General features: G+C 38.1%; 1 protein-coding gene across 3 annotated transcripts in view; it reads left to right on the plus strand.

The window, feature by feature from the left end:
* Positions 1-4,165: 4,165 nt before the first annotated feature.
* The window catches only part of ctnna2 (catenin (cadherin-associated protein), alpha 2), a 227,923-nt gene continuing 205,357 nt past the window's right edge, over positions 4,166-26,731 (plus strand). The window contains exons 1-2 of one of the 3 annotated variants that reach the window (XM_077571045.1): positions 4,166-4,518; positions 19,813-19,919. In XM_077571045.1, the coding sequence (XP_077427171.1) occupies positions 19,818-19,919 (102 nt within the window). In that variant the 5' untranslated portion in view covers positions 4,166-4,518; positions 19,813-19,817. Of the gene's footprint in view, positions 4,519-10,865; positions 11,004-19,812; positions 19,920-20,961; positions 21,076-26,731 lie in introns of those variants that run through there. The other 2 variants (XM_077571046.1, XM_077571047.1) reach the window with 2 other exon arrangements.

The following is a 26,731-nucleotide window of genomic DNA, read 5'->3' on the forward strand; positions in this document are numbered from 1 at the left end:
CAGCTTTAAAACCCCTGTGGCTTAAACAAAGTTGTAGCTAATTGTTAGGTTTTGCTGATCAAATGAGCATCACATTCTCCTTTATTCTTACATTCTCTTTAACACACCAAAATTAAGTTTATTGTTCATAAATTTCTCGAAAAGTATTATGTTGATGAACTATTTACATTTCACACACATAAAGCATTCACATTGTACAGGTATTCAGATCTGTTCTTATCAAGCACACACCCTCATCATGCCGAAAATGTGATATTTTTCAGATTTGGTTGTGTCACCAGTAGTATTTCAGCTTGTGTTTTTTTCTGGTGCGGTTTTCTTTCGTGTATTACCTACTGTCAGGTTTGAAGTTTTTATTTTCTCTGGTATTTGTATACCTGAATGTGCGGTGTTTAGTTTGACAGATAGCTAATAATTTCCAAATGAGGGGCAATTTCTTTGTACTTAAGTTGTTTATTTTATGTTAATTTAAAGTAGTTTCAACACCACATTAATGCCATAATTAGCCTAATATAAATCCACTAGCTTAAAGTAGCACTAAGGAACTTTTCAACCTTAATAAAATATTTTTGTAATTCTTCTGATGAAAAATCTAATTAAAATTTGTTGAATGGTACCTTTGCCATGACGTGAGGGGGTCTATATCATTTTTACTGGCACTAAGCAACTTTGAGGAGGATGGTAGGAACACTGCAACATAAAAAACTACAAATGTGCTGAATGATTTATAGCATATGTCACTTCCCCCTTTCCCCATTCATTACAAAGACGAAATTCAATTTGAGTGTCAACGCAGGATTACTGCTTTCCTGGCAGAAGCTGCAAAATAACTGAAAAGTTTTGTCTCCACAGACAAAAAAAAAAAAGAAAAAAGGAAAAGAGAAGCTACCCGGATAAAAGGACAGTCAAGGATCAACATGGATTTCACTTGATGGCGTGAGCTAAAAAATGAAGCAATGTGCTTGTCCTCATATAAAATGTTGTTTTCCTTCAGACATAACAATACCGTTTATTTCCATATGGCGCCTCCATAATCAACGTAATCTGAAAACTCCTTAGTGTTGCTATAATGCTAACATATGTTAGCATATATGTAGACTGGCTAGGATAAATTAACATTATTGTTGTCATTTAAAAAAAATCTAACAATTGTTGTTGTTTTTTTTTTAGCATAATCACATACGTAGTATTACATACAAATAGAACATCCAACAGAATTTACAGCCAAACCTACCTGTATCCTTTCTGTTCTGTGGAAACACTTGGGATTACTTTAGTTTACGTCTGTCTTCTTCTTTTTGACATCATCATCCAACTCCGTATTGGTATGTGGGATTTATAAATCAATGTATGTAACATTTTTAATAATAATAATAATAATGATGATAATAATAATAATAATAATTATTATTACTATTATTATCAATAATTTAGTGGGTACATCTTGTATACCAAGGCACTCATTAGATCCATTTTTATGGTAGTTTACTATCCTCAGGATAATGTGATGCATTTATACACCGCATCCAGCCATTTTCTATACCGCTGACTCACGGCTAAAAGCAGACTTAACACTTGACTGCTCAACAATCAGTTGCATTGTAATTGTGAACGGGCTATAAAGTGGGAATTGATTCCAGGCAAGATGCACAAACTTCAATTATTTGAACCACTACACTACTAACTAAGTAGGCTACTTTTAGCTAGTTCTCACCTTTGTAAAACATGGAATTGACTTTTAACTATGACATTAAATGTTCACACCCTCTACACTGCACAATTAAAAAAGAGAGAGAGAAAACAGGAAAACTGAGTCTATAACTGAAATTAAGCACTCCGTCAAGTGAGTTACTCTTGCTAATTATTAAACACTCTTGCAGCTAAAAATGAAATAAGAAGACCACTTGTGAATGATCCACATATTACGAGACAGGAATTAGACAGCAGCAAGAAGAAGGAGGAGAAGAAGAAGAAAACAATAACAGCAACACAAATCTAAATAACAAAACTAGCAGTCTTGTTTCCCATTCATCACATTCCTAAAACTATGAAAAAAATGGAATGGACAGTGGGTTGGGTGTGGTAATGACCACAATGAGTTTGAGCATTTGGTTCAACCCAATCCCTGGACAAATTTTAAAATCCCAAAAGTGCCTGGCCACTAGTTGAGACAAAGTATTGCCTTGATCCCACAGTGGAATGCAAAATTTTATGTAATGAAATGAATGAAAGATGGGCTTAAAAAATTATTTGTTTATATAAACACTATTAGACTCCAATATCTTCATAATCCTTACCAAAGGATTGAAACATAACGTCGCCACTCTTAAGACTATGATTCTATCATGCCTGACTGACACTTGTACGGAAATATTGCTAATGTCACCACGGTGACTGTAGTAATGTGACTCCCAGCTTGTTAATGCTCGGTAAATTCATCTGCCACAGCTGCAGAGCATCAAGGGTCCTTCTAATTCAGCTATGTTGGCAGGAGAGTCATGTAATCCAATTTCCTGGGGAGTCATTACTTCACAGTGATTTCCTGATTCCAGACTCTGTAATTGTTCTCAAGTTTAACCGGCCAGGCAAGGAAAAATATTTCCTTTTTATGTCCGTCCTTTGCACTGACAGTGAAATGAAATTGATTTTATAGCCAAAATGAGGCACATTTATTTCAGTATGTAGAGTTTGATTTCAACAACACTACAAATAATTCTCTTCTCAAGAAAAAAAACAACATAACATAACATAACATAACATAAAAAAGCAAAATAAGGTCACCTTGGATTTTTGCTTATCTAACCTGATGTTAGTGCTTTTGCAGATGTGAGCAGGAAAATTGGAGGAGCATCTGTCATCATGCATTTACTAGGCTGAAGAGAGGCATAGCCCAAGGTAAAGGTGACAACTGCAACTGCAAAAAGGTCATGAGCTGTGGTAGCTGATTTTTCCCTCACAGGGCTCCAAGCCACACGGTTGAGAACAAGATGTTTGGCTTCACCTATGTCGTACAATTCTTAGTATAAATGATCTAGCAGAGGATATGTAGACATTTGTCAATGAGAGATTCACAGGCTGTAAACATACTATGTGCATGTTCCATCTAATCTGCAACAGTCTTAAGGACTAAATAAAATAAAAAATAATAATGTGGGTATCAGATGGATAATATAAGTACCTTGCATAATCTGCTTCTACTTTGACCAGACTCTGATGAGTAAAGATATTTGAAAGATGGACTTGTGTAGCTTGCGATAATTTCGTTTGTTGTATTTTGGTTCTTTATTTTGTAAATTTCCAGAGACAGCTGCTGTGGTTTAAGGTGGCTAAAGAGTGATGGATCTCATGGATGGACACAATTAATCTATTTCCAGGAATGGCACATTGCAGCAAAACACACAGCAGGTCACAAAAGATGATTGTTTTCTGAATTGCGCCACTCTAACAATTATTTTCTCTGACAAGCAGATACTCTAAATTTGCAACAATAATAATGCTATGATGATGATAATCATGAAGTATGTGCCTAGTATTGAAAAAGGAGTCATGAATTAGGGACAACTTTGCTATCCTCTCACCTGAGTGGGTTTTACTGCAGCTTGCAATTGTTTTTAGCATCACTGCCTATGCTTATTACTTAGTGATGATAAAAAAATAACAGCAAATTTTATTGCATGATTTAAAGTTTACCATAGGGCACACAAACCTGACAATACACACTTTTTTTTATTTTTATAAAATGGATGGATAGATAGATAGATAGATAGATAGATATGAAAACTAACAGAACACAATATCGCAATCTATCGTAGTCTCTTGGAGAAATTTGAAGTGGGATAGAACTATGTGATGAATAGCATAATAATAGTAAAAAAATAAATTACAGCCCCCCCACATACATTCATATTAATTACAATTTTACTAAAACAGTATAACCTACATAATATACAACTCTGATAAGCATGTTAAAGCACAGTATTCCACTTTATTTATTTCCCAACTACTGTTTATAATTAATTAATTAAAATTATACATCAAAATCAAACTGTAATGAACCTTCAAAAACATTGGACTGGCTCAAGCATCCTCCCTACAATGTGCATGTATCAGGGCGCTTCCTCAGGCGTTGGACTGCGCATGCGCCAAACGACGGAGCCGCTTCTGATTTGACAAGCGTGGGATGCGCCACAGTCCCACTAAATTGCAAGCTTTCCCGTTACTAGTGTGCATCATCGACTACACCTGCTTACTCCGTTGTTGTGGCTGGAGCTCTGGGAGCGGTCTTTATTTCAAATTCGCAGGGAGCTTTTAGATGAAGCGACGGCTTCTTGTTCTTCAAAGATCACGTCAAAAGAAGGAAAGGGACAATTCAGCACCACGGGATTGAGGAAAGCGTTCGGATTTGAGGCTATTTTCACTGTTCATGCGAAGAGGATTTTGTTTTGGGAATACACTACCAAGCAAGGTGATTTGCACACTTTGAGGACCTGCACGGAGTACCATCTCTTAAGACTGAAGGTGGGTAATGAGTTGGAGCCGGCGGTTTGTCATGTGGCAGGTGCTTTTGCTAGCATCACCCATCGTAGCACTAACTCAAGCGCCGTGTTGCTAACATTAGCTTAGGCGAGGTCCGCCCGGCTTCATTCTTCATTGTGCCTCTGCTAGTTTGCAAAACGGTTCAATATCACTTGGCTGAAACGCCAAACCAAAAGTCCCGTCACCTGCGCTATGCACACGCGTTGTTGTTCTTTTCTTAAGACGAGTGGTTCAAATTAAGTAGTAAAATCAGTGTCGCCCACTGCTATCGTCACTGGGTGCTGCTATCCAGGGAGCCCAGTGCTGAACGCCTGATTCGCCTCGTTGCAGCGACCTACTCGGGCAGATGCAAGCTAGGCTGCTGCTAGCTACTTTGGTGGCTAAGCTAACCTGCCACTTCTGCGCTCGTAAAATTACGGTCCCACTTCCAATCGACAAAGACAGTTAAAGCGTTTTATGGGCTGGTCGGCTGTCCTGTTGTCTGACTCCCCCTTACATATTTTTTTTAATTGTTCGCCCATGTTTTTGATTCATTCATTTGTTCGTTTACTGACTGAGACAAGAAGGCAGCCAGCCAGCTTTGACGAGCATAACATTACATGGTTCCCTAAAGAAGAGTAAGAACACATAAAAAAAAAAAGGCAAGCAACTATTGAATTAAAAAAAAACACTGTGTCCTTGTTTGCCTTGCCATTTGTTTTTATTATCACTTTACGTGTGCTGAAAAGCACTTTTGTGTGCCCAGGCACTTCAACCTGAGTGCCATGTCCACAGTAAAAAATATAGTATTACTGGGAGTCAAACGCTGGAGTTTTTGTTGTTTAATAACCTATATAATATGTAGTCAGTCTTTCGTATATCCTAAGTTAATATTTCAAGGAATGTCATTTTCCCAATGCCTTTCTCCAAGTTCCTCTCTGATTGCACAGTTTTGACCCGGATGGCCACATTCTCTGCCTGTAACTAGAGATATGGAATCCCAGGGGCCACTGAGAGGCTGTATTTAGAGTCAGGGCTTATGTTTGTCAAAGGCGCATGGTCAAATTCTATGTGACACAGGGGCTGTCTGGTTGCCGATGTTTAGGAACGCTCTTCTTTGGTCAGCGGGACTGGGCAGTCTGCATTTGCGGAGATAAAGTTAGTGTGCATTTTATGCTTCTGCTGAGATGCAGTGTAACGAAACTATGATGTTCACAACACATCTGCCTGCAAAGGCTCTTCCCCAACCTCCTTCAATGAATTTTGTCAAGTTGTTACACATCCCTAAACTAGTGATAAGTCAGATGCAAAAACCTTGGAGCAAACTTCTCTTGTCCAGATAATAACGCATAAGAGAAAACTCCAAATCCATCCCAGCTGAGTGCAACTGTTGTTGCTTGAAATGTTTACATGCAGGTTCTGCGTACATTCCTAAATATGTCTTTCAGTCGTCTGTGTCTGATTTAGCATTGTCATTATTTTCCACTGTCATGCCAAAACAAATATTGCAAGTCAAATCTGGTTTTGACACTGTTGTTTAGACAGTGCAACAGTTGAGATTTCCTTCTGCCAAGAGCCTATGTTTCCTCATGTTAACCACATATGTCATGTAACCATTTCCTTATGAATACTGTCAATTCTGGTATTATTTTTGTTCAAGCAATAAAATATGTGTTCTAACATAGCAGTATGTCTTACAGATTCAGTAGAACCTTTAAGATCAAACATAGCACAACACTATTTGCCCTCTGATTTGTTTATTTAGAAAAAAAATCCTACAGTAAATCAGAAATAGCTCAACTGTCCAATTTAAGTCAAATTTGCACTTGATCATTCCATCATATAAGTATAATACTAAGTTTATGATGGTGTTGCGACCTTTAGCTTGTACCATCAGGAGTCGCCAGACTCACCACTGCAAGTCATATTAAAAGTACCTACATTAAGTAAACGTTAACTTTAAAATGTGAAGGCAAAATGCATTGTGTTGCAGATACACCTCATCATCTCATTGTTTGAGACTCTTCTGATTAAAGGCTATATAAATAAATCTGACTTGTTTAACTTAACTTATTTCTTACAAACTTCAGAAGACAAAACAAATACCTCCAACTCTCAAGGATTTATATAGAAAGTGCCTATTTAATTCTCATTCTTCTTTTTACAGTATAGTATTACTATTGTTAAATTTTATGAATACACTTTTAACTGGCAATGAAATAACTATAGTTTTACAATTTTGATCTTGGTATGTTAGTAACTTTGTCTGTTGTTATATTTATTAGCGATGCAATAATTTTGCAAGTTGCAAAGTCTCATGTAGTTAAACGTATTGGGCAAATTTGTTTGTGGTACCTTGATTTTATCCATTACTGCAGTCTAGGGGTGAACATCACTCCACAAAACACAATTTGATCTATTGGATACAGTACGATTACAGGATGTAAACATTTTTTTTGCATACTGTATCTCTTTGCTTGTGTTCTCATTTTGTGTCTCTGTGTTTGATTGTTTGTCCCGTTCAAATAACGGCAGAAAGTACGTCCGTAACAGTTGTGCTTCTTAAAAAAAAATATATATATATAACTTATTTACTCAAGTGATGCCTTATTTGAAGTTTGCTCGTAAGTCAAAAGTTTGCTCGCAACAGAAAGCAGTAAAAAAAAGAGAAAAGAAAGCAGTAAAACAAACAGGCAAGGGCTCGTCACACTCGTAAGTTGGGACACTGGAAAGTGTTGGTTCAATCTATAAATTGATAAAAAAAAATCTGTTGATTAAAGTGGAGTGTACGTTTGCTACAGCGCACACTTGAAAAGCTGCAAGTGTGCACTTGATTAAATCTCAGCTCATTTGTGGTTTAAAAAAGACATCATGACGTCACTTAGGGGAATTTAAGCTGCATCCATGCAGACTTCCAATATGAAACTCCACCGGGTATTATTGTTCTGCTCAGTACAGCACTGCCATGGAGACAGGAGTTCAGCACATTCAAAGAGAGATCCTCTCATCCCATGAAAAATACTTGAATATAATTTTCATATTGAAACCAAAAGGCTTTTATTACATTGACATATTGCAAGCATTTTTTTTTACCAACCCCCCTTAAAAAATACAAAACATTCAGCAATAGTTGAAAAAAAACAATTGTACTTGACTTTTGATTTCTAAATTAAGTATCCATCAATTTGTTGCATCAATAGTACAGTATATATTTGTTTTTGATATATGATATTTGTATGTTTTCTCTGTTATAACGGCCTCTGCGTGAAAACTTAACTACAACGTACAATGTCGCTCACAACAAAAATTAGGTTGACAGAACTTGAAGTTGACACCCTGGCATCGAGTCCCAAAGTTTTGACCAAAGTTTGCATTTGGTACAAATTGAGAAAAAAAAAAGTTTGATTGAAGCTATTATTTGCACTCATTTTATATAGTTTCTTCTTTAAGTTTGTTATTATTGTGAATATAATCATCTGGGATCTTTCGTCTAATACAGTATGTAGTATTTTAGTTCAGTTTTAGTGTTTGCCATTTGCAATAAAAGGTCTGTTGGTTACTCGGAATGAGGAAAAAACATTATTCATGAATGTGACAATGCAATCAATGGCCACTGTGCTTCCTGTCTCCAGGGACAGCAGGCAGTGTTGGCTGAGTCCAATGGAACCCTTAGCGGTACACTGGGGCAAGGATTTAAGGTAGCCATGGTAGCCATGCAAGCTGGAACAGGATCTCACAGCTCTCACTCTAGATTAAAATCAAATTTATTGATAGCATTCTAAATGAATGTAATTTGGAATTTGTTTTGGATAATCAGAACTGTTTATGTTGTATTCATATGATATTTACTGGATTCATTTTTCTATTTTTACTTTCTACTTTAACCTATAAGAATAAAAAAGAGGGGTCTCTCTATTGTTTCAGCTGGGACAAAAAAATAGATGATCCAGCAGTGGTTGAAAATTCAGTGTCAGCAGTAAATAGGTGCAGCTAGAGAGAAAGAGGTTATTGTCCTGAGTGCTTAAAACCAACTACTCCCACCATGATCAGCAGATGATGTGTTTATAACACACTATAGCCTCCCCAGTAATGCTATTCCTCACACTATCCCACATTTCTGGGGTATTTATAGGCACTGGTTGAGAAACTTCCTTTAACTTAAAATAGGGCTGGATGATAAGTGAAAAAAATCTATTACAATATAACCTGTAAGTGTGTATTTGTGGATAATGTGAAGATGTTACCCCAAAATTTATGCAGTTCCATTAACCTTCATTCATTGTTAATGTAAGTTTAGCATCTAAAGTTGATCTTTACATAATCTGAAAAACTAATCTTCGCTTGGAGCACATTTTTTTTAGTTGACCAACCGTCTTTGGTGAAATTTAACTTGTTCGCTGACCCATTGTTGGCATAAGACATAATTTATTGTTTTACTAATCTGTGAGTTCTGTGCGATGCAGTCTAACATCAAAGCTAACACAAACTCCTTTTTCTACACCATCTAGAGATGTTTAATAGGGAAATCAATTCAATTTCGAAGAGTTCAGTTTGATTAAATTTCAATTTTTTTGGGTTTCGCTTCAACTCAATCCAATATTGATTTATTATGGCACAGCAATTCTTCTTAACTTTCAACAACTTAATAAAAGTTCCACAAACATTAAATTCCAAATTAAATTTTGCGGAGGCAGTAACTGGTTAAATTATTTTGTTTATTAATGAAAGTAGCACGTGTTATAAACACTTTGGCGTTACACAAACATTGACATCAGCAAGGCTGAGATAAAAATATTTTCATAATTCTAATTCAATAATTGTAAATATAAATTGAAACGATTCTGAGTTGTCTTAAAGTGCAACAGTATATTTCAAGAAAACGGCAAGATGCAAAAAAATTCGTATGAATTTATGGGAAAAAGATACTAAAATATTTGATTCATAGTTTTATGAATTGATATCAGCCTCGAAAAGGAAAATCGATTCAATATCGATTATTAGATTTTTGTTTTAAACCCAGCCCTAATGTGTAATCATGTTAGTAGTGCAACCTCTTTTGCAAAAATATAAACTTATTGCAAGTGTTGCACTGAGGTAACTGTTCATTTATCTTTCCAAAGTTAAGTCACAATTTTGATCAGAGCACTTTTGCCACGGCACGTTGAGCAGTTCTTCTTCATTGGTTCAGTTGTTCTTCGGCTCGGCTAATAAGCACTCAGCGGATTACACTCACAGGCAGGGCCGGACTGGGACTCATTTTCAGCCCTGGAGTTTCAGGGCTCAGGCCGGCTCACTTTAGTTTACAGCATTTCAATGAAGATGTATAATTTTTTGCATATTAGTGTATCAATGTAAAATAACTTCCCATTCCACCCAACATCGATATTTATAGTGTATTTGATCAAAAATTTAAATAACAACTGAAAGCCTTACAATCAATGTTGATATATAATGCAGATAACTTCCTTTAACACAGTTTAACACTTTAAGACAAGGTCCGAGACAAATTTTCTTTTTATTAGGAGCTCATAATGTATAACTGCAAGTCTGCAATCAAACTGTAACTTCCTTATAAGTGTTGTTAGCTTATATGGGTTTCAGTATTATTAACAAGGGAAGGGTTTATAACGTTGAACAAAAAAAAAAAAGGTAATTTCAGTCACATTTAAAACCCAATCATTTCTACAGGTCCAGCCCAGCCCTGCTATTTATCTCTTCCTCCTCTATCTCACGGCCAGTCTTACCCTGTCTGAAGGCTGCATGTTTTTTTCTTTCTTCAAATTACTAATAGTAGTTACATTACATCTCAATGTAACTTGCCAACAAGTACACTCGTGGAAAGAAGATGAGGCAAACATATTGGACAATGGTTTGCACAGTGTCTGTTTTGCGTTGTGCTAATGTGCTACATGGTGTCTTGACATTGCTCTAGCTTACCCGTGTCGTCTCTGTCAGGTGCACACGCTTCAAGACTCTGTGACACTTAAAAAAATAAAATAAAAATAACGTTCAAGTTCGCATCAGCTTCTAAAGCTCTTGTTTTCTTTAGTCGAGCCTTTTCGGAGCCACCCTTTCACTTTCTGCATTCCATCTTTATGTGTGTGTGTTCTCTTGTCGTCTACTGATGGGTTGTTTGCAAACGAGCCGGTACAAAGAGACGGCTCTTTGAAGAGACCAATGAGAGCCGGCTCCCTCTCTCAGTCATCCCCCCCCCCCTCTCTCTCTGCCTCTCTCTCTCTCTCTATGTCACTCTTTCTTTTTCACGTGTCTAAAGCAAGGTTTGGCTGCGTTGCTCAGAAAGGGAGAGACGGGAAGAGAGAGGGGAGGGGTGAGGGTAGGGAGTAAGTGCTCCGCGTCTCCGCCAGTCAGAAAGAGACAGAAGGACGAGAAAACAAACCGAGAAAAAGAGAGTTGAAGAGTTGAAGTACTGTATCTAGTTTTTCTGAATGCCAGTTTGAAATAAAATAAGGTCTTTTATCCTGGACCTGGTGAGTAGCTTATAATGACTGTTTGTTCGCTGCTGCTGCTGTTGCACTTAAATTACTACTCACTATTTTTATTTGTTACTTTGATTGTTGTTGGTTGAAGTTTTAATTTTGTTGCTTATTTATTGTTTGTAGCTTTTTTTTAACTTTCAATAATATAAACAAGTGAAATACTTAGTTCACCAAGTCATTTATCAAAATGTATGCTAAATTTGTCGGAAATATTTAAAAGAAAAGCTAAAGTTAAAAGAGCCGTTTGAGAGCCAAAAAGAGCCATCTCTTTTCACTGAGCCGATCCAAATGAACCGGATCACCCTAAAGAGCCGAAAATCCCATTACTACTGTCGTCAAGCTAAGCTATTAATTAGTTCTTATTACAAAAGCAGTGATGAGCGAATGCACTCTTCGCAAACTCCTTGTTAAGCATACTGATTGGCTGTCGTCAGCCAGGCAGTCAGCAAGCAGTGGTGGAGGGAGGGGAAGGGGAGGGGGTGTTGTTGGCCCACAGCGCAAACAAGCATGCTCGAGAGTGAGAGAGTGAGAGAGCTAGAGAGAGAGGAGAGACAGACAGACTGACGCTTAGCGAATAGCTAATGCTTGTTTCATTCATTCTGCACGAAATAGCGGCCTAAACAGGCCATGCCTCTTGGTCGGCGTGATTTCCATAAATCCGGCCAACCAAACGGGAAAATTCACGCTACTCCAACTTTGTCACTCTGGGGTTGGCAAGCTTTACAAAAAGCACGTTATTGGCTGATTTTTAAATTAGCGACAACTTCACGACTCTGGTGGAACTCTGAAGTATCAGGTTTCAGGTGAATTAAAGAGCACCAACTCAAACGCGCACACACACACACACACAAACACTAAGAATAATAATCACAATAATAATAATTTGAAAAAATAAATAAATAAATAAATAAAAATAAATCGTAATAGTGACCTCTGGTGGCCCACCGGGAAAACACCCACTGCTCCCGCCTTCTCAAGCCAGGCCTGCTCACAGGAACGGTTATTGTTCACAAAATACACTTTTGTGCTCAAAATTACCTCCTGCGTGCTTGTAGTTGTGGCACAAAGGTAACTCTATTCTAGGATCATTGAGACACGCAAACCCCTCCACCACGATAAGGTAATGACTCAATGAGCGGTCAAACGTTCTATCAAACGTATTTTCTATTGATGTTGATTGATGATGATATGTGTTGGATGCATATTAAAGTTGATTTTGTCACCCAGCCCAAGTTTAAAGATATGTAAATGTGTAGTTATCAATACATTGAGAGAGATTATGTTGGTTTTACCGCCAATGTTTTATGCAACAAGAAAGGCACATTTTTACCAAAAATGTTGGCCGAATATTGATTTGTACAACCTTGGGTCATTCGATTTTAGAGGTTTACATTGTAAATGGTGGCGGCCGTGGCTCAGGGTGTAGAGACGGTTGTCCATTAACCGGGAGGTTGGCTGTTCGATCCCCACTCTCCCCGAGTCATGCGTTGTTGTGTCCTTGGGCAAGAAACTTCACATACATTGCCTCCAGTGCCATTCACACTGGTGTCTGAAAGGTGCGAATGATTGGTGGTGGTCGGAAGGGCGTCAGGGCAGCTGTGGCTACTTAAGTAGTTTACCGCCACCAGAGTGTGAATGTGTGAGCGCGCGAATAAGGCACCCACTGTGAAGCGTCTTTGAGTGTCCATAAAAGCGCTATATAAATCTAATTTATTATTATTATTATTATTAAAATACGGTCTTGATTGTGTGTGCATCTCATTTTATTTTTGGCTTGGAAAACCTTAATATTCTCAGCCTTTCCACTGTAATGATTTTTAAGGATTTACAGCCCACTGCGCTACATGCCAATTTACGGGAATTCTGTTGGCAGGAAATGTTTAGGCAAACGTTGCAAAAGTTGTGCTTTGACAGCATTGTTAATTAAAGGAAGACACACCTTGCGAGAGAGCTTTAGTCATGCCAATGAAAAATTTACTGTACCGAGGAGGAGACATTTTTCATATAACATTTTAGGATTTAGAGAGAAATACGTTAGTTAGCAGATAGCACAGTTCACAATGTTCACAAGGTTGTTCATTCTCCCACAGCCTCCTGTAGATGTCACCTTCTCAAGGGAGATTACATATTGATTTTGACAAGATTGAGTTGTGATTTTTCTTAGTTGTTTCCTAGCCTTGTCAGTTCTGATTGTCTGAAATGATGACAACGCCTTATTGGTTAGACTGAACTAGCTCAGCTCATCCCCAGATTCTATCAATGGGTGTGGGCAACTTCATCACTTTTATTCATCTCACATTCAAGTGATGTTATTTATGTGGACTAAGGTTTCCTAATAATGTGATAACATTGTGATGTTAAAACTTGGACCTTTGGGTAGTAGAGGCATTAGGCATACTTCCAGTTTATTTTTCTCTTCTTATGTTCCTTTTGGTCTACACTCGGGATCAGCAGAATGAATACCTCACATTCCATATGGTGGACTAAGTGTAAAGTCAGACCTGCTGTAATGATCTGGTGTTTTTTTTGTATTCAAACGTAACTCATGTCTTATCTGCAGGTATGTGTCACTTCAGTGATTTAATTTTTTATGTATAGTGTATCTTTCAGCGGTAGCACAGAGATTTTAATGAATGGGCACTAACAATTTGGTTTGGTGAACTGCGGATAATTTGTCTGCACACATTCAGAGTTATCTCAATCACAGTAAGTACAGTACAGCTTTTTGAAAATTCTCTGTTTTCTTTGATTTTTCAAACCAAAACTGTGCAAAGATTTTTGCTAGAAGCCATTCAAGTCACTCTTTTTATCTGTTATTCTGTTTCTTCAACCTCAATTGTTCTAATACTCCTTCTCTTCAACCCCGCTATTGGCGGCATCTGGGATCCCAGCCGCCCCAGTGCCTGCTCTACCCTCGCCTTCCAGTGTTTGTGTGTTTCTTTTGTTCGACGACTGCTTTTCTTCTCTCCTCTTGTAGAAAATCTATGCTCTGAACAGAGACGTTTCTATAATTTTTATATTCAGGACTAATCCTAGAAATTTGGTGTGTATAAGCATATATGCATGTATGTAATGCAATTTGAAATGAGACTGAAGTTAAAAAAAAAAGAGTGTGATAAGTATTCTAAAAATACACCATAAAATTGTGTGTTCTGGCTCAGAAGAAGCACTGCTTTTCCCTACTTGTGCTTGTACACTTTCTATTTCCTTAAAGGGAAATGTTATTTTGGGACCCCGCTTAAGTAGTTTTGTATGAGTCACTGTTTTTATATATTGCTTATCTATCTTCTACCTCATTTGAATAGATGACCTTAAAATGAAAGTGCAGTTTAGCACAGAAGAAGAACCCCCCCCAACGTAATTCAAGATAAAAATCGAATCATCCAAGTCACTTAAGTTGATTGAATGATTGATAAGCAAAAATTCCCTAAGCCTTATTTAGACTACTATTAATGTGTTAACATATTTTGGAGCTGTCACAGTGTTGGGTATTATCCATTATCACAGTTTCAAATGTTGCTGTTTTCTATTCCCATCAAACCTAGTGGTCTTGCAACTCAAATAATTTCAAGGGTAGTGCTATTCAATAAAAAAAATTATGGGAGGCAGTTTATTGGTTTGTTGAGGATTGAAAATCTTAATTATTTTAAATAAATAAATCCACATATATTTCATGCCCATTGAAAGGCAGTGGGGATTTTTGTTTTTTTGTGTGTTCTGACGGAATTACATAAAAATAAAAATAAAACTTTCCCAATTAACAAAAAAAAAAAAGAAAAAAAGAATCTGCAGTTAGGAATCCACTGTAATCATTATAAACTATTTCAGGTCCTATCTTCTGTTTCTCATTGAATTACAGCTAGAGCAAAGAAGAACATGATGTTGGGTACATTGGTGACTTGTTAGTGTTGCTGCATGATTACCAATATCCACAATTATTTGATGATTTAATAAGATTTGTGAGATGTATTCTCTGTTAGTGCATGTGTAAATTCTAAAATGCAGTGGAAAAGATAAAAAAAAAAACTATTTTTGCTGAATTTGACCTTATTTCTTTGCCCAGTTAATGCTTATCATGTATTAACCTCATTTGTTAATACATTCATGAAAGTAAACTTAATCCATGTCCGTGTGGCCGCACAGAGGGCAGAGTGGGCCTGGAGACAAACCAGCATGCGATGGGGATAAGCTCTGATAGGTTCTGGTGGACATGGTCTGGTTTATTGTTGAATGCATGAATGGAAGATAATCAAAAACAGTTTTAAATAAGGCCTGTTAAGGTAGAAAGTTGGAAGATGATGTTGGCCCAAGGATACAACCAAGGGAGAATTTAAGACATGACACTTGCCAGTGAGGGTTGCCTGAATTGAGTTATAGTGTCTTAGTGTTGTCACATACTTAGTTTAATCTTGCTAAAAGGCCTCAAAGCCATACCTTTAATGTTTAGACAAGCATGCGCCATCTGATCAAAGTTGTTATAATCTATATAAAACACAATATCAATTTAACTTCTACAAGGCGATTAGTACATAGATAACCATTGGCAGTTCAGGGAGTACTCTGCCTACTGCCCTAAAACAGCTGGGATAGGCTTCAGCAAGCCCATGATCCTAGTGAGGATAAGCGGTTCGGAAAATGAATGGATGGATAACGATTGCTGTTTACGTGACAATGCAGTAATGCACAGATGTCAACAGCATTTTTAGATTGCACTCAGAGGGGAGGCATGTATTAAACCTCACTTCATTTGTTAGTGAAGAAAGCATCACTGTCATGCCACATTGTGTAACTTATGGTTAAAACGTTGAGTCCAAGGGCAACAGTTAATGGAAGTGATGCTAGACTTGACACTACACGTCAATTTTGCGGAAAGTGACGTATACACTACACGTCACTTTCGCCTGAATTGCGTTGAATTTAGCCTGAGGGGCGCAAGGGTGGAAGTGTGAGTATTGGGACAGGGCCTATATGATGCAAACAGTAACCAGAAACAGCGTAGGTATTTGACTTACGGAAGGTGGAAGTTTGTGGCATATATCCCATTATTACCATTTTTTTGGGACTATAAGCAGCTACTTTTTTCCCACCCTTTGAACCCTGCTGTTTTGTGGAAAACACTGCTTCACTTATTACTTACATATTTTTATGCAGGATCGTGAGTGACCGGCGGCAACAATGAATACACAGAGACTCATATACTGTGCTAGAATAATTGTGTCCTTTATTCCCCGCAAACAGCAATCAACACACTTCAACGCAAATCAGTATAATATAATCTCATCAGCGCTTACCTTGACACTGGACCGGAGAGCCGACGGTCCGGGTAGAACGAGCTGCTTAACGGCTGGGCGAACGTACGTTTCCCTCAGCTGACTCTACCCAAACCGCGTGCCGCTCCGTCTTTTATTCTTTAACAAGTAGGGATGAGCGTGAGAAGCCGGGCTGGCCAAGTCCTCTCCCAAGCACCCTCCCTTTGAATCGTGTCCTGCTTCGAAAACATGTTTTTTTTAAATAGGGAGGACTGCAGGCGTCCTGCTTCGAAAACATGTTTTTGAAACAGGGAGGACTGCAGTATAAACAAGGCATTTAACTTAAGAGTTCCCAGGCTCGATTCTGCCCTTGTGCTTTACAACAGTTCAGAACAACAACATATCCTTTTATAAGAGGTTACATGAGGACATATCAAACCATGGTTATTTTCCATTCACCTGCGGCTTTAAAATGTGACACAGTTTATATATGATTTTTTACTGATAAGCTTCAAACCGGCAAAATATTCCTACACCCCATCAGCCTTGCCGTGAATTATGTGTGCAACTTCCGGTATGAACCAGAACTGGCGTCTTGTTTACTTGGTAAATGTGCGAGTCCACTTTCTATGACAATTAGAGTCCAGAAAGTTGTGATGTGCTTTGGTGCGATTGAGAGCTAGGTTTGTGACTCTTGTGTGGGTGAAGTACACATGCGTGAGGGAGAGGCGGACTGCCTGAGAGAGAAGTGCGATTAGAGTATTATTTTTTACAATTAAAAACGGAAAAGGTAACATTTTGTAATACGGTCGTCAAAAAAGAAGAAGCTTGCATTCAAAAAAGGAAAGCAAATTTAGCCTCATATACTAAACCTACAAGCTGTTCTTAGCATCTTGTTTTGTCAAATTTCTAGTTGTCCCATCTTAACTTACTGTGCTTAGAATTATTGCTTCTGGCCCAGATCTATCAATCTTTTTCCCCACATTCCTTAGTCCCTCCCCCGTGGCCACGTTGGCATTGGCAGCAAACTGGTCTTGTCCCAATTGGCCCATACTGCAAGTGTGTTCTGTAGAAACACATCACCACAGCAACAACAGTCTGCTAGCGCCATGCCAGCTGTTCGGTCCTCACATTACCAATACAATGCCAGTGTCTTTAAGCACTGTATACAAAAACAAACTAAAAAAAAGTTATGTCAATGAATGCCCGAGTAGAAAGATGATAAAATTATGTAAGAATGTTACACTTCTGCTACATTCCTGAAAATCATACAATTACAGATGCTCCCCACTTTACGAACGAGTTACGTTCCGGACGATCGTTCGTAAGGTGAATTTGTTCGTAAGTTGCTTCAGTGCTATATTTTGTATTATAATTTATGTTTAAAGCCTATATAAGTATATTGAAGGTTTATATAAGTATGTTTAAGGCTTGTACAAGTAACCTGCATTGGTTTGTACTGAAAAAAACTTTTAATAAAATGGAGAGAATACGTACAGTACTGTACTGTACTACGTATGTTAGAGAGAGAGAGCGAGAGACACACACAGTATGTACATGTACGTAATAAGATAAATAAAATGAAGTTTAACTTACTTTTGGAAGATGTACTCGATGCTTAAGGAGATGATGGAGGAGGAGGAAGAGGAGGATTTTATATCATGAGAGATTCTTCGTCGTAGCTGGAATCGGCTTCAAAAGTTATTTCCTGCTTCATGGGGACTGGCGTTTCTTCCTCCTCCTCCTCGCCACGTTGCTCAGCCTCCAATGAGCTCTCACAGCGCTTATCGTCGGTATTAGCGGCGGAAAGAAGCACTACGCGCAATACAAAATCTAACTTACAGCATTTCTTTCCGAACATTTTTCGACATACTGTACGCGCAGAAATGTTCGTATGTACCGTTGTTCGTAAGTCGAATGTTCGTAAGTAGGGGAGCGTCTGTACTGTTTATTTTTCAAATGTTTAGTAAACCTGATCAGGGTTGGCACTAGGTCGTGAAACGTCTTCGCCAATGTGGCTAAGCGGTATAAGAATTTTGAAGTTAGTCACCATATGACTTTATTTTTCGTTGCCTTCTTGCTACGTGCACCGCACATGTGGGCACATGACAGAGACATAAATAAGACAAATAAATAAAACAAACACATAACATTTCATACAATATGTCTTTTTTCGAGTTCTATGTACTGTAGCTTCATGGTTCGTCTTACGGCTGTGCAATTAATCAAAATTCAATTACAATTTAAATTATTACCCTCCACGATTACAAAATTGGCATAATCGTACAGAAACGATTATTAATACTTGGGCTGAAACGAGTCCTGCCTTGGATAACCGCTGAGTCGTAGTCAAGCTAACCGCAGTATGCATGACAATACACGGGGCCAATGCTGAGAGAAACCCAATTTCAAAATAAACCTTACCCTACCAAGTAGTATATGTAGATCAATGTATTGTAGCGCTTTTATTTTGAAGTTGTTTCCGGAAGCGTGTCGTCCCAGTATAAGGGCTGACAACGTGCTCTTCTATTCAGAGTTTGTGAACTACGGCAATTATAAATGCCCCAAACTTTTGCGACCGATGGCAGTAACACAAAGTCCTGAAGTCAGTAAATTTTTGTTTATTTAGTTATTATTTTAAAAATATATATTTTAATTCATATTCAAGCCCAGCATTAATGTTTGTAGTCGCTAGGCTACCAATAATAATAACTACAGGTAATTTTTTTAGGAATAAAGCCTCTATCTGTTTTTTTTTTACAAACACTAAGCCCAGTTACCCCGTTACTGTTTTTTTATATTGGTCATTATGGTGGACCGGTACTTGTAGCGTTAGGGTTAGTAATTTAGAGAACCACTGCCTTTGTTGAATGATTGATATTTATTCACTTTATGTTACTATTATTCTGGAAATACTTTGTGAATATTCATCTCATCCGACTCGTCGTGTCTAAGCCAGGGGAATATAGAAAACCACACAGATTTGATATAATGATTTGTGTCTCAATTAAATGGTTGTTTCACAGTGTCATCCACTGCAAATGGCATATATAAACAAAGCAGAGATCTAAATTAACACCCACTAAATGAGGGTTAAAAATTCATTTTGGCGGGTGTTGATAAAAACTTAATAGCCGGTTTGGACAGTGATGCATGAGGCATTCGTGTCGGTCAGATATACTTTGGGATGGCCTGGGCATTGATTCTTGAGAATATAAAGCGAGCGTGTGTGTCCACAGGCACATTGTAAAAACACACTTTACTTGCTGCTAATCTGAACTGGGTTTCCAAATTGCTCTGTTTTCGTCTGTCTCATTTCTTGTGTAGAATAATATGACCAGGTATAGCTACATGTTTTATTAATTTTCTTCTGGGGGAGCATCCCTCTGGACACCCCTAGAGGGGTCATATATGCTTCTCAGATTTTTCACCCCTGACCCGTTTTCATGCCAGTGTCAGTAAAGCACATGATACCTGTGTTTAAAAGCATTATTTTATCGTAATGCAACATGAAATTTTACTACTCTTCTATGTACTTTTGACTTCAACAGAGACCATGACGACCGCCACCTCCCCTATCTTGTTGAAATGGGACCCAAAGAGTCTTGAAATCCGCACGGTGACTGTGGAGCGACTTCTAGAGCCACTCGTTACGCAGGTATTTCCTTAAACATTTTGATGCAAATGTAACCCATAACGGCAGTGAGAAGAGGTTCACCTTAATGAAATGGGTCTAAAATATACCTACACAAAATATCTGATTTTGATTTTTTTTTAAATGATTTTTTCTTATGTCCCTTGGTTTCATTCTGATAGCTTTCACCTTATATGAATTACTTACATACAGTTTAGCTGGGCTGTATAACTGAAAGTAAAGCCTGCGAATAGTTTTTATGCATTTCCCTGAACTGATTAATTGAATTCATTCATCTACTGAGCCACTCAATAAAAGTGATATGCTAAACTAAGGATGATATTGTGCTCCTTCTACGACAGTCATCTTTTTCAGTAAAGGACTAGATGTGTTGAGTGTTTTCAGATAAGAATGTGGCACTGTTATTGTTTTGCATCAATTGGATGATTTGTTATAGTTAGATAAAATTAAACATGGCCACTGGACACCAGACAAGCAGACTATCCATGAAATGACGCTTCCGATGGTAGTCTCACTTATCATGATTAAATCCTTTCTTAAAATTTAGGCCAGATTATGAGGCGAATTTGTAGTCAGGAATTCATTTTGTACTACCCATAAACCCCATGGCTTGTCTCCTGTTGCATCACACATCACAAATTACAAAGAAAAACAAAAAGTAAAGCACACTGGTGTAAATTAATATAAGAGGTTCCCCTGCATTTTTGTGGATTTGGGTTGTACTGTTGAAAGGTTGAAAGTTACTGTTTTGTCTGGTTGGCAAATAAATTCAATAATGTCATTTGGCTATAGTAATATCCTATTCAGACATAATATGCGCATTCATTTGGTCATATTTTTGTTATTTCTTACACTACCCCCCTTCCCCACACACACACATGTACAAACAAAAATAAAGTCTAAACTAAACTATTGCATGATGAACACTTGGCAAAACCAAATGGATTAACCTCATGAGCTCTCTGCCCTAATTCCGCCACTTGGATAAAATTTCCATTATTAGGATATTTTTTGACATTGTGCAATATCTGTGCTGTAGCATCGTGTTTGAGAGGTCACAGTGCGAGAGAGAGATGTGAAAGCAGTTCCATTTTTCTGACAGGGCTATGTTGATACTTGACACTGGTTGCTTTTATTCTCTAAAATGGATTCATTAATGGTAAGTACTCACCCCATCATTTGCATGGAGGACATGACCAGACTCAGAAGTCATCTTTATTGTATTAGTGCTGTGTCAATTGGGTGTTAATTCCATTTATAACGCTAAATACATTTATTGAAGGGGGTTCAGAATTCATGCTGCAGTCACTGTCATAGTACATCAAGATAACATTGGACATATTTTGGTGGCAACATGGAATGTTATGCTTTTTGTTTAAATTGGATTAAAGCCATGAAATTATCCTTTAAAGTTGTCCTATTTTTTTAGCAGCGTTACTAAAAAAGAACAAAGATTGGAGCATTTTCTTCTTAATTTTAAATTAATGTGAGGAAATGGTATGAAATAATAAAGAACATATTCTCAGATGTTCACAATCCAAAATCTTCTGAAATCTCTGGGAATAGTTAAAAGAATGATGTTACTTACTGTACAATATATGAATATAAACCGATGAAAAGACTCCCACTTAAAAAATAAATAAATAAATGTAGTGTTTAAAAAAGAGCAAGTCCAATCTGGAGGACTAAAACGCAAGTAAATAGTAGATGCACTGCATTTGACACTGGTGTCAGAGGTTCAAAATGTTCCATCATTTCTAAAGCAGTTTTCCTGTTCTCACAGTACTTGTTTGAGTGCCAGAGTTTACATTTGATGTTTATAATGCATTCCTGTGTTGATTTTATTTTTTTCTGTTAGATTAAATAGTCATAATGTTTTTAAATTGTAAAAACATTACATGTAATTCTATTGTCTAAATTGTCGTAATGTTTAGCACCAAGTTTTCAGCCATATTTGGTTGGGATGTGCCAAAAGAGCCACTCATCTGTCTTCAGGCACCTTACGCTACCTTGCTTTGTCAGCATATGGCATGCTCCAGGGTTCTGAACAGCTGCCAAGCACAGATGCTGTTTGTCTGCTGCCTTGCTTTTTATCCACCATAGAAAATACATTGCATCAAAGCTGACTGCTTCAGAAACACATCTCCTGTGGATGGGTTATTAGTACTGTCGCAAGCCAAAGCTTTATATACCATTAGATTATATTGTCATTAAGTCATGGACTTAATTTAAAGCACACACAGCATTCTTTACATCGAGAGATTAAGGGAATCTTTCATCATCCATTACATTCATCAAGGTTGAATATTGCATTGTTCAAGCTTGACAGCTGCGGGCGATGTAGAGTAGAGTTCAAGGTTAAAATAATGCATCCCTTGTGATGTCTAGGACAGTGGCACTAAAGGGCCAAGCACTGACACTGACACTGGTTCATTCGGGCACTCCAGCAAGAACACTGTGATGTAATGGCACAGCCAAAGGCATGGTGATGCTCAACAGATCTACAAGCAGAATACAGCTGAACCATTTAGGATCTTCAAAGCACTCTGACAGTGAGCCTGCCTCATAGCCTCTGTTGGATGTGTGCACGAGGGAGACGGCGGACAAGGATGAAAGGAAAACTAAAGTTTTTTTATTCCCCCCCCCAAACACCACATGTAATCTAAACAGCCCATGCTTGGTGCAGATATCGTCTCATTATTTCTGGTGTGGTTAATTGTAAATGTAAATCTTGAAAATAAATTTGATGACACCCATTGCCCATTTTCGGGTCAATGATACTCATACCCTATTTTCTATTCAGTACAGCATTAAGATTTGGGCTACACGACAGTCTTCCCTCACTTTTCTTGGATGATACAATCCACACCCGCCCGCGATAGGTAAATTTCCGTAAAGTAGAGGTTGTTAAAAAAAAAAAAGTCATAAGAAAGGTTTATTAATTGTTTGGATGGATAATTACTATTTTTATTCATGTTTAAAGGAAAAGTATTATCGCTAAACGTAGTTCCGGTTTCCGCTGACGTACTTCCGGTTTGCAAGCGAAACATGTTCACCTTCACTAGGCAGTATGGAAATGCAATCCACTGCCATCCACGTCGAATTATCAAACAGAAATGCCATACGTTTCTTTTTATTATACTTTAAGCATGAGTGTGAATATTAATGCTTATTTTTGTCGAAATGTTGTTATGAATAATTTGATGCACTTTTGTTTGCAATGGTGCTACAGTGTATGTAACGATTAACTTATTATGTTTTGGACCCAAATAAAAATCCAGTGAATCCACAATAAGTGAACTGAGAAGTAGCGAGGGTCCTGTATAACGTTACACCAATATGATCCTCCCCAGCAGCAGATGGGGTGGACACAGTTTTGCTTGCTTTGAAAGTGCGAACAGTCGAACACCACAAAAATCAAGATTCCCGCTCAGCCAGAGGACCGCACACTACAACTGTTTGAGTCGTAGGTCCGCAGAACCTTTAGGAGGGTGAATGCAAGGAGAGCGGCTTGCCCAGTCGGTATCCCACCCCTGGCTCCAGTGTTTGCCAACATCTACAGTACAAAGCATAACTACAGCAGGCTGTCGCTCCAGTGTGCTTCAAAGAGACGATCATTGCACCGATAACCAAGATAACCAGGGTTACGGGTCTCAATGACTACTGTCACATGGCTCAAACACCCATAACCATGAATTGTATAGAGAAACTGGTCATGACACATAAACAGCCGCACCTCAGACTCTCTAGACCCACTGCTGTATGCCTACAGAATAAACAGGTCTGTGGATAACATCAAAACATGATACACCACCTTGAACATCTGGACGAGGATAACACCTATGTTGACTACAACTCAGCGTTTGATACCCTTATACCTGCCAATCTGGTCCTAAAACATAGGGTCCTTGGACTGGACTCCGCCACCTGCATCTGGATCATGGACTTCATTACGGGCAGGTCCCAGGTGGTGAGGCTCTCAACAACGGTGTACCTCAAACACCCAGCTGTACTCTGTTCATTATTCATTTCGTAGCCACTCATAACAACAATCACGCCACAATCATTGGACAGATGAGAAACAATGACGAGCCAGAGGACAGAGATGAGACAAGGGACATGTAGGCAACCACTACCCCATCAGCCTATATGGGGCAGCAGTGGAAATAGTTAGCTTCTTCCGTTCTGCGGAATGTGTGCGCAAACATCATGGAAGTATGATTCATTGAATTCTCAGGCAGGCTATAAATCACTTAGCATGGAGTTTACCTCACATTCTGAACTAACACAATGAAGAAGAACCTTTTTTTTTTTATTATGTAGGAAATCCGTCCATCTGTCCGTCCATAAATTAATGCAATAAAAGTAATTTTAATCAGATTACTATGCTTATGCGATTCTGCGATTGGCTGGCAACCAGTTCAGGGTGTGCCCCGCCTCAAGGGACGCCAACCTCTTAAGTTGAGCACGTTAGAGGAAAAGTTGGAGAATGCACGGAAGGATAGATTTGAAAAGGAACACCCACAATTTCGGGTTCCTCCACTCAGAGTATTTTTTTGCATTAGGTTGTGTAAATGACAGACCTAATTGGATGGGAGAATCTCTGCAGCTAGAAAAGTATCCAACTGCGTGCCTTTCCCCTCTCAGTATATGTTGACTAGTAGTAGTAATGTTTCTCTACTCCCCATCCACATGAGCCTTTTCTTTCACTATACTTGTTACATTTGGGCGTAAGGGCCGTATGTATGCCACGTTCGATGAAGATAACTTAGATTAGCAAGATTTCTTAGTGTCTATCCATACATATAGTCACGTTATGTCAATTGGGCTAATATAATGTTAACTTGAGTTCTCCAAACACACTCTGCCTTTCCTTGTGCTAAGTCAAAGCCTATCATTCATGTATAAAAGGCTGAAAGCGGAAAATTAAATATCTACAAAGGGCCACAGGAATTTACAGCTGAATTGAGAATCCACTGGCCAGTGTTCTGAGAGAAAAGGCCACACGGCAATTAATGCGATTGATGAGCAATAAAATGGAAGCACAATGCACACCATACCCTCATGTACCATGCAGGGAAAGGTTAGCCTTTCCACTGTGGAAGCTTAATCACCAACGCACGACCTTTCGAATGTTTTAGTAGTTCCTTGTTAATAAAATAACCCCAGTAGGGTCTTTTAAAAAATCCAAGCAAAGTTGCTAATTCACACAAGAGTACAGGCACTTCCAAGTTTATAGAGAAGTGGCAAGGCAATCATTTGCATTCACTGGACAATGGCCTACTTATTTGTTTCTGAAAAGAATCAAGGTAGTTAGCTCTAGTCTATAATTGTACCAATTATGCATTTTGAATTGAGTACATCAAAGTTGATGCCACCGTCATTTTACCTTATCTTACTCAAACACTTTTTTGGCTACTGTGAATGGCATCTCAACAACTTAATTTTTTATCCCTTCAAGATACATGCATGAGTTGTACTGTTGTAGTAGTACCTGTGTCAGATACATAGTTTACTGTTTTGGAATTTTCTCAGTTTCATTTGTTGTATTTACTATGTGTTTGGAAATGTAATCATCTCCTACGTCAAGTATAAGAGCAATTGTTCCTTGCAGTGGGTTGTACTTGCGTCATTACTGCAGCAAGCCCAGTATGAATTTGATGGCTGTCAGAGCTGATTATGTTCCAAAAGTTAGCCAGCCAGGCAATCTGTCTTGTGCTTGTGTCACTATTAAAGTGACAGTGAACTTGGATGCTTTGGCAACGCTAATAAAAGCTGTAGTGTTGGAGCACCTTGATGTTATCACTCAGCTTTAAAAGAGTGTGTTGATTTTCCTCCATGCCGTGTTCACCACTTTCAAGGATGTTTGGTAACATAATTTCTGTGCTTGTTGGTTGCATAGACTTCTGGGAGTTCAGCATACATAACTGTAATCTTAGGCAACTTTTAAATAGTTGCCATTTCAAATTAAAAGATACAAGCCAGTATTTAAAGTTAAATGCACATTAAGTCCATATAGCATACCATTGTTTGGTATGACTTAAATCACACCAGTCTGGTCAGTGTATGCAATATTTTGAAAAGAGTAACAGCAGCTGCTAGGTTTACCTCAGTCCTAGGGCAGTTCATATTTTAGGTGCAGGAAAATAACTGCACCCATGGGCAATATAAGGGTGAATCTCATGCCAACCCAAGAAATTCAACACCCACCTAGATGCAACATTAATCTAATAAAGCCCTTGTTTTGTTTTTCCCCACTAGCTTGTTCTTGGGATATTCTGGCACCTGCGTGCAGAGACAGCATTATATGTTCATAAAAATAACACTGTTAAATCTGTATGAAGGTAGATAAATTCCGTGAGCCAAAGTGCCTGCTGTGAGATTATTCACGGCATAATTAAAAATACATCAAGCTTTTTAAGCTACTGTTGAAGAGCAACACATCAAGGAGCTGTGAATAAAATGAGACACATGCTTTAGCTTTCTCAGTGGTTGCAGTGTGTATCGCACAGCCCAACCCTGTGTTAATGAATATGTCATAACTATATACAGGGTTGAAAGGGGTACTTTAAAAATGTATTCCATTACAGTTACAAGTTATCTGCTAAATATATATATATAGAATGTTAAATTGACCAAATTCTGATGTGAGGTATCGGCCAAAGGCTAGCACTATACAGTACAGGGCCAGTGCTGGTTCTGGCAGGGACACCACCTTAAAAGGCTTAACGTAGAACCCTGCATTAGCTAGAGCAATATAGCACAGTGTCGGACACTTGATTGCAACGTTAAAACTTTTTTTTTTCCCTGAGAGG

This window comes from Vanacampus margaritifer, chromosome 7 (genome assembly GCF_051991255.1).
Source record: "Vanacampus margaritifer isolate UIUO_Vmar chromosome 7, RoL_Vmar_1.0, whole genome shotgun sequence".
NCBI classification, from domain to species: domain Eukaryota; kingdom Metazoa; phylum Chordata; class Actinopteri; order Syngnathiformes; family Syngnathidae; genus Vanacampus; species Vanacampus margaritifer.